The 8359-nt window shown below is 42.2% G+C and overlaps 2 protein-coding genes across 3 annotated transcripts; both read left to right on the top strand.

The window, feature by feature from the left end:
* Positions 1–250: 250 nt before the first annotated feature.
* On the top strand, positions 251–5108 carry LOC102714381 (carbon catabolite repressor protein 4 homolog 3-like). 2 transcript variants are annotated; one of them, XR_005812045.1, is made up of 13 exons: positions 251–561; positions 1428–1591; positions 1667–1732; positions 1826–1878; positions 1963–2044; positions 2511–2591; positions 3197–3289; positions 3558–3590; positions 3693–3769; positions 3848–3959; positions 4040–4125; positions 4215–4288; positions 4450–4461. XR_005812045.1 is itself a non-coding variant. In XM_006655923.3 (13 exons), the coding sequence occupies exons 1-13, from the start codon at positions 291–293 to the stop codon at positions 4624–4626; spliced, it is 1380 nt and encodes a 459-aa protein (XP_006655986.2). In that variant the 5' UTR covers positions 251–290; the 3' UTR covers positions 4627–5108. The 2 variants fall into 2 exon arrangements, 1 of the variants encoding a protein (XP_006655986.2); XM_006655923.3 differs by having other exon boundaries at positions 4204–4288; positions 4450–5108.
* Positions 5109–5494: 386 nt separating this feature from the next.
* LOC121054703 (protein CURVATURE THYLAKOID 1A, chloroplastic-like) lies at positions 5495–6763 on the top strand. The gene is made up of 4 exons (XM_040525094.1): positions 5495–5858; positions 5956–6063; positions 6175–6246; positions 6458–6763. The coding sequence occupies exons 1-4, from the start codon at positions 5640–5642 to the stop codon at positions 6521–6523; spliced, it is 465 nt and encodes a 154-aa protein (XP_040381028.1). The 5' UTR covers positions 5495–5639; the 3' UTR covers positions 6524–6763.
* Positions 6764–8359: the final 1596 nt, after the last annotated feature.

Raw genomic sequence — 8359 nt, 5'->3', positions numbered from 1 at the left:
TAACTTTAAACATGCCTATTAATTTACATATTCACATAAGAATAATAAAGATGAGAGATCAAATAAATATTTAAAGCTCAACGACATCGAATATTAAAAATCCCTGGAGCATTATTGAAGCAAACATTGGTTTTAAAAACAGTCCTTCTATTTTTGAAACGGAGGGAGTGCCGTCCATCAGCAGATGTAGGGTCCAGATTGCAATACGCCTTGTAAATAATCAGAATTCATCAGAGAGACCCGAACGACCTTCTGCTCTGTTCCCCACCCATCGCCGCATCTCGCCGGCGATGGCGTCCGCCGCTCCGCGCGCGCGCGTGTCGCCGCCGACGCCGGCCTTACGCCCCCACAGGAAGCGCGGGCGGTCTCCCCCGGCTTCGGCCTCGCTGGTACGGTGCTCGTCCGCCGGTAACGGCGCGCCACGCGACCACCGCCGCCGCCGCCGCTCGGGGAGCCCCGGTGGCGCGCCCGGTCGCGTTTATCAGCGGCATCGCCCGCAGCAACACGGGGTGCCCTCCCGGCGGTGGGTCCTCGCGGAGGAAGCCTCGACCTCCGATGGAGGTATTATGTTGCGTATCCTTGGAGATATTTAATTTGCCTTTTGCTCAAAATCTGTTTGTGCCAATGTCTGAGCGAAGATTGAAAATTTTCTTTCTTCGCTTTGCTAGTTTTTCTAGAGTAAATAGTCAGAATTCTGTTCATGAAGCTTTGCCTAACCAGTGCGATTTCGCCCCTAAAGTAATGATTTTCGTTCGTCCCTTTGTTATGGACTTGATCTGTTTGGGTTGATAACATGGAAGTATGGAACTGTATTACTCAAGCTGTATTGCATGGATACGCGATACCCATACGGCAATATGGGACTTATCAAATCAATATGTCAATACAGCTAGTATATATATTTATTTTTTTAAAATCTAAAATACATGGGGCTATAGAAGAGGAAAACAATAAGATTACTGATTACCTTGACAAAGGAACAATATTTGAACTTAGTCTCTGGTAATCATTCAACACCATCAGTACCTGGTGCTCCCTCTAGGCAGCAGTGTGACACACTGTTATGATGCAGACGATAGGGATCGGTAGTTTACGGTTATTGTGGATTGGTGGTAGACTAGTGGCTAGTATTATATCAGTAGTTGGGCCAAGCGTTAAATGAGCTTTTGAATGATTGGTTACTGGCCCATATATCAAAAAAATATCACAGAAGTATCGACAATTATTTTATTTATTTTCAGCGAATTATTCACTGATACTCCGTCGATATGCATATCGCCATATCGGATATGTATTGCCGTATAGCATATGTATCCAGTACCCAAACAGCAAGAATGTGCTGTATCGATGCATTGCAGTTACTCAGGATGGATGCCATTCTGGCTTTCTTACTATAATGCTGACGAGTAAAAACTATGTTTTGTCAGATGCGTGCACAATCATGTCATACAACATTTTGGCGGATAACAATGCGAGGAACCATCCTGACCTTTATTTGGATGTCCCTTGGGATGCATTGAGGTGGGATTCGCGAAGGAGGCTTATTATCCATGAAATTAGACACTGGGATCCTGACCTAGTGTGTCTCCAGGCAAGAACTTAATCTGCATGTTGGTGATGCCGTTCGCACACTGCACTTTATAACATTTTGTGATTTCGAAATTAGGAGGTGGATAGATTTTGGGACATTTCTACAGAAATGAAGAACAGGGGGTATGAAAGTAGTTTTAAGGTACAAAATTTCTATTAGAGTGACACCTTTCAACCTTCATGTACTGATGTACAATTGTACATAATGCTGAAGCAATACTGTTGCCATCATTAGGGCCGAACTGGTGATGCCAAAGATGGATGTGCTACCTTTTGGAAGTCCAAAGGGTATGATTAATGTATTTTCTCCTTTGTTACCTTCATTGGTCTGAATAAACTTTCATTTTCATCTTTCTTTATTTCCAAATGTAGGTTGCGCCTGCTTGAGGAAGACAGTATCGATTTTAGTGAATACAACCTGCGTAATAACGTTGCTCAAATATTTGTTTTTGAGGTACTTTGGTTTACATCAAAGCAGTTGGTTCAAAGGATAAAATAAGGAGAATATTTCATGTTCATACTGGCAACATGTAGTGGATAATTACTGCGATTTTTCTAGTAATGGTGCTTTCGTATTTAATATTGTCCTGAGCTCTGTTGGCTGGGTAAAACTAAAGGAAAATAGAGAGAAGGGATGACTTTGATACTTGTTTATTGGTTTTTTCCCATCAGCAATTTTGGACCCTATTTAACAGCCCTATCTTTATTAGAAGGAACACACTCATGTATAGTTTTAACACATAGTATTTTAGTATTGGTTCATGAATTATGCATTACAAATTAGTTTCCAGACCAAATATTGTGTGTCCAAAGATAATTTTCTATTCGTTTAAAGATGTCCTTGCATTACATTTAAGCAACTTTATTTTGCTAATATGTTGGGTAACTACTGTCTTTTTCCTTACCTGTTTCTGTTTCAGCTTAATGGAGCACAGAAGTTAGTAGTCGGGAATATTCATGTTCTATTTAATCCAAAGAGGGGTGATGTAAAACTGGGCCAGGTATATATATCAGTTAACTTCAGCATCATTTATTGCCTGTTTATCATTTGTACAGTTCTCTGTCACGTCATAGAATTGGCTTGCACAAAATGTTCATTGTGAAGTGTCCACTTTTGGTCTTTAAACATAAGTGTTAGAACTGGAGCAAATTGCTCCCAAAGCTATTTCCCTTTTTAGTTTTGTACATACGATTATGTAGCTTATGCATCATCATCTTATTAGCTTATTTTGATGCATGGTATCCACATCGTGTTGTGTGGAAAAAGGTCCAAATAATTTCTTTTTCTAAATCATGATGACACATTAGCCTACACACCATGTAGGATCCATATCATCCCAACTCCCAAACCACCTTCAAAACTAACATCTGGATGTGATTTTTTTAGAAATTACTGAAGGTTAGGTTTTAAATCATTGAGGGACCAAATGTGGACCTTCTCATGTTCATTCACTGATGTAATGTTCTACAAAATGCTCATATACTGATGTAAACAGTATGCACCATTTGACACTATACTTCAACTTTAGCTATGTCTGTACGGCACTATATTACTCAATTGATTGTTTGCTAAGCTATTCACATTTCCAATCATCCATCCTTTCAGATCCGCATGCTACTGGAGAAAGCAAATGTTCTTGCTGAAAAATGGGGTGGAATTCCTATCGTTCTTGCTGGTGATTTCAACAGCACACCTGATGTATGTATTAGTTGTTTCTTGGCATCTTTTGGTTTTCTTAAATATCTAGGGTAAACTAATTACCTACATAAAGTTTTTGGTTACCAGAACTGCAATGTAAACACGTTAAAACTTTCTATTGATCATGCTCTTGAGTCTTGATTGGTATTGTGTCACATTTAGTCCATTGTAAGTTATTAAATAAACTTTTTCTGATATGAAGAATGTAAGTACCTTTTGTTAAAGTGCTGACATTTTCTTTCTTCTTTTCTTTCTTTTTTGGGAGCAGAGTGCCATCTACAAGTTTTTGTCAACAATGAAGGTGGAACAATGCCCTAAATATTTTCTTAGACCTTCTCAAAGTTATAATCATATCCAATGATAATAAATTGACATTGCATATGTTGTGGTTCTGCATCACCAGCTTGACATTTCTTTGCATGATAGAAGACAGTTATCTGGACTTGATAGCTCTGAATTTGCTCTATATGATCTTTGTAGGTCAGAAACTTTTCTTGTTGTATCACGATTGACCTGTCAATATCTTCTTTTTTCTACTCATCTCCATCTTCCTCGTAGTTTACTGAAGTACCAATGGACTTGTGAAGAAGTAAGAAATGCAACTGGGCGTTCAAATGTCATGGTTGCTAAACACCCGTTGAATCTCTGTAGTTCTTATGCTATGTTGAAGGTACTAGCTTCTACTTACAATTAAGGCCAAATGTTTTACTGTTTCATACTTTTACTGAAACTAGTTGCCAATTATTCTAGGGAAACTCAAACAATAGGGGACATCATGGTGAACCCCTAGCAACTTCCTATCACAAGAAGTTTCTTGGCACTGTTGATTACCTGTGGTATGCTTCTAACTACTTGCTCATATCTTATTGGACACACCACAAATAGACAAATGTGGCTGATATTCTTTCTTGAAGGTATACTGCAGGGCTTGAATGCTCCAGAGTTTTGGACACACTGCCTGTGGGCTTTTTGAGGAGAACAAGGGGTCTTCCGACCAGGGTATTCTCATCTGATTTGCATCACAGTAATTTAAATGAATGTCCATGCTGAACATTAAATCCTTAAACTTTGGTGATGCTAGATATATTAAATAAATTCTTTCTTTTATGTACTGGCCATCATTCACTACTAACAAAGATATTGTGCCAAACAATAATCAGGAAATTGGCAGCGATCATTTGCCTATAGTTGCTGAATTTGTTTTCACGGAATCTGTCGACGATGATTCCAATCAAGAAGACGAGTCTGACCAAGAAGAGGAGACTGCGCAAGAGACAACTAGAGCACAACACGTGTATTTCTCCTCAGACATCGACAGTTCAGATGAAGTGAGTTAGTTGGTGATTAATATTTAATTTAAATGTGCAAGCATGGGAAGCAAAGTGCATCAAAACGGCACGCGCTCGGCGCCATACCCTACAGTCTGCATTCTGCAAGGAATTTTTTTGCAGAAACCATAGTTGGTGAAGCTAGTTATGCCCATATTCAAGCATTGCAGAGAAGCTGTAACAAATTGCCAAGACTCTGACGAGACGCCCTTACTGTCCTCAGCGGGCATACTAACTATAGGTCTGTAGTACTGAACAAAAAGGAAAAGAAACTTAGCATTTAATGGATGTATTTGTTCTTGTATCACTAGAGCAGCAAGAACTTGTTGACAAACTGTTGTTAACTGTTATGCTTGAGCATGACAGACTGCCTGCCTGTACATGTCGTACTGGATGCAATCAGTCCATTGATCTTAGCATGTTTGACACTTCGTCTGAAAATTTGCCAGCACATAACATAACAATCCCTCCTAATTGAAGTATTGAACAGTGATGGCTTATGATTATGACCTGGGAGTGACTTTTTCTGGTAAAAATGGAAGCATAGTACACTATACCCTACTAGAGCAAACAGTATCCCAGAATGCTGTACTGCAAGAACTCACAGAACCAAAGCTGTACTGCAAGCCAGAATCCAGAGAAGCAAAGAAAGGAAGGAGTACCAAAGTGTGGGGCCTTTGCATTCTCATCATCTACAAATCAAATGCCCTGGAATGAGAGGCCATCCAGGGATTTCCAAGATAGGGAGCCAGCCAATCACAGACCAGCATGGTGCCACGTGTCGGCCGCCCGCAGCACCACCATCCTGCCACGTGGCGATCCACCATGCAGAGCAGAGGCGAGGTCGCCCGAAGCCGTAGTGCAAATTGGCACCGTTAATTTCACACGGGTGACGGGTTGCCTTGCCGTGGCTAGAAGATAGCGTAGCGCGACAGTGTGAGATCGAGCAGGGAAAAAAAAAAAGGAGAGGTCACGAAGAGAGCTTGGCTTAGCTTCGTGGTGATAAGGAGGAGGGCACCGACATGGCCGCAGCCACGGCGTACACCGTGGCGCTCCTCGGCGCCGGCGCCGCGCGCGTGCCCGCCGCAGCTCCACGCTCGGCGGTCCTTCTCCCGCGCCGCGGCGGCGTGCTCCGGCTCCAGGACGCGCCGAGGCTGTCCCTGCTCCGCGTCAGGGCCGCCTCCGAGGACACCTCCACCTCGGCCAGCGGCGACGAGCTCGTCGCCGACCTCAAGGCCAAGGTAAGTTCGTGCAACCACCGTTACGAACGTATGCTTGCCGCCATGGAACACGACTTTGACAATCGCCGGCGGCCGTGCGCGCGCGCGTCGTTTGCAGTGGGAGGCCATCGAGGACAAGCCGACGTTCCTTCTGTACAGCGGCGGCGCCGTCGTCGCCCTCTGGCTCACCACCGTCGTCGTCGGCGCCATCAACTCCGTGCCGCTGGTACGTACAGTACAACCACCCACACTGCAGCTTCGTCGTCCCAATAAATCCGTGCCTGCACCGTGATTGATGACAACGAGAGTTCGCCGCCGGCGTGCTGTTCTTGTGCAGCTCCCCAAGATCCTGGAGCTCGTCGGCCTCGGCTACACCGGCTGGTTCGTCTACCGCTACCTCCTCTTCAAGGTAACCAAGCAGCCACACGCGTCCATGCAGATGCAGATGCAGCTGCAGCCATCTGATTAACTTAATCATGCACAGTTATTCACTAAAAATTTCGGATTTTTCAGTTGAATAACCAGCCTGAATTTCTTTATCATATCTCTTTTATTTACCTTGAACTATTATCTGAATTATCAGAGATTAATTGTTTTTGTGTGTGTTAATGTAACAACAGGAGAGCAGGAAAGAGTTGGCGACCGACATCGAGACCTTGAAGAAGAAGATCGCCGGAACGGAATAAGCTGCATTAATCTCTGGGGAAGTTTTGGGTGGCTGCTCTAGCTTCCTCCATGTGATGTCTGTATATCTCTACGAGAATATGTTCTGCTCTCATGTGTGCAGTAACAACAAACGTAGTGCAAGATTGTATCAAAACCTACTATCAGTTGTTTCTTCGAAATTCAAACCCTTTCTTCGCTTTTTCTTGTTGTATGGAAATGGAGGTGTTCATATAAACAGGAGTATGGGTAGTGTGAGAAAATGTCTCAGATGATGGTCGATCGACTCGTCAGAAGAGAGTTGCACGAATTGCTTCTTAATTCGTGGTTGGAGTGCAATAATTCGGAAGTCTAAATGCGCTCCATCGCAAACTTGCAATTGACGATCTTTGCTACTTGATTCGGCAATAAGATCTGTCTGTGATGATTCCCTTAAGGGTTTTATTATTATCTTTGAAAAGTATCTCAGGTATCCAAAAGTTTTAATACAAAATTTTAATAGGTACATTGTATCTCGAAGTACTAATTTTTTATATTAAAAAATATGGTAATACAAGGTATTTTTTTAAGAATGAATGGAACGAAGCGCTTTCCTTAAAGTCTGTATGGGTGCAATTATCTCCAGCAACAAATAGCTAATATATTAATGACATAACAACTTTGGGAAAGTACTAAAATAACCAAAATACTCCCTTCATTTCAGAGTATATTTCATCCTACAATTCATCTTAAAATCAAAATGCTTGTTATTGTCGAATTCTAGACAGTTTTAAGGTGTTCTTTCATTTCTAGCCTTCATCAATGTCAATCGGAGTTAATGTTGCTTTAGGAAATGATTAGGATGCAGTTTTTTTAGAAAACAGATTAAAATCCGGCCTATATATCCACAAGGAAGTACAAAACTAATATTATATTAGGTTATGGCTAATTAGCATAACGATATAATTTGCAACATCCTTTTATTTTATATGAAATTTGCTAGAATGACGACTAATATAAAACAGAGGGTTTTTTTCCTACCGGTAAATGGAAATATGGAATGTATGCATATAAGCCACCTCTACCTCCTAAATTTTGTGTGTATCAAAAAGAAACAATTAATACGATGAGCAAAAAATGGGGATTTTCTTTCTCGATTGATGCATGGAATATATGCATATAAACCACCTTTGTGGACCACACTTATATATTATGAATCTCCTTAACATATGTTCTATAATAGGGTATGTGGGTTGGACCCGCTCAAATAACTTTCTTTTATTTTGTGGCCTATGGAAGATTTCTCTTTTGGGTTGAACCCTTCGTCCTCCTTCCTTTATTGATAATTGGACATGCTTGGCTTATGTGTATGCGCTCCTTTCTAAGGAGATTCACAATGCTGAGTAGCCTCATCAAACACCCCCAAAAGTGAAGTTACTCGACATCTCCCATAGTGAAAATGCCCCAAGCTGTTGCTACAATTTTATACGTCACCCCGTACTATTTTTTGTTAGTCCTTATACTTTTTATATTTATATACCAGTCCTAAACTTCAGAATAAACACACTAAAAACAAAAACTACTATTAAAACACCCCTTCTCTCTCCCACCGACCTCCTTGGCTTCTCCTCCCACCCTAACCCGACCGCCTCTCTCATCTCCCCTCTCGGCACAGATCCAATGGCGGAGGCGGAGCTCAGGTGGCAGCGCGGCCTTGCCGGGAGGAGTTCAGGCAGTGCCACGGCCTCGCCCTTCGCCGGGAAGAGCTCGGGCCGGCGGCGTGACTTCAGCTACGACGACAGATCGGGTGAGCTCCAAGCCACTCCTCCTCTGCCTTGCCAACTCCACGCTACTCCTTCTCCGGACGCCTCCTTTCTCTT

The sequence above is a fragment of the Oryza brachyantha genome, chromosome 6 (genome assembly GCF_000231095.2).
Source record: "Oryza brachyantha chromosome 6, ObraRS2, whole genome shotgun sequence".
Lineage (NCBI taxonomy): Eukaryota > Viridiplantae > Streptophyta > Magnoliopsida > Poales > Poaceae > Oryza > Oryza brachyantha.
Note: the sequence above shows the minus strand (reverse complement) of the source record. Positions and strands in the feature narration are given on the sequence as shown.

Bases quoted from the DNA above. Each gene is read 5' to 3' on its own strand.
- LOC102714381 (XM_006655923.3), top strand. From the start codon at position 291: ATGGCGTCCGCCGCTCCGCGCGCGCGCGTGTCGCCGCCGACGCCGGCC. The intron at 2,592-3,196 runs GTATATATATCA...CCATCCTTTCAG, and splicing joins GTGATGTAAAACTGGGCCAG to ATCCGCATGCTACTGGAGAA. The intron at 3,290-3,557 runs GTATGTATTAGT...TTTTGGGAGCAG, and splicing joins ATTTCAACAGCACACCTGAT to AGTGCCATCTACAAGTTTTT.
- LOC121054703 (XM_040525094.1), top strand. From the start codon at position 5,640: ATGGCCGCAGCCACGGCGTACACCGTGGCGCTCCTCGGCGCCGGCGCC. The intron at 5,859-5,955 runs GTAAGTTCGTGC...CGTCGTTTGCAG, and splicing joins TCGCCGACCTCAAGGCCAAG to TGGGAGGCCATCGAGGACAA. The intron at 6,247-6,457 runs GTAACCAAGCAG...ATGTAACAACAG, and splicing joins ACCGCTACCTCCTCTTCAAG to GAGAGCAGGAAAGAGTTGGC.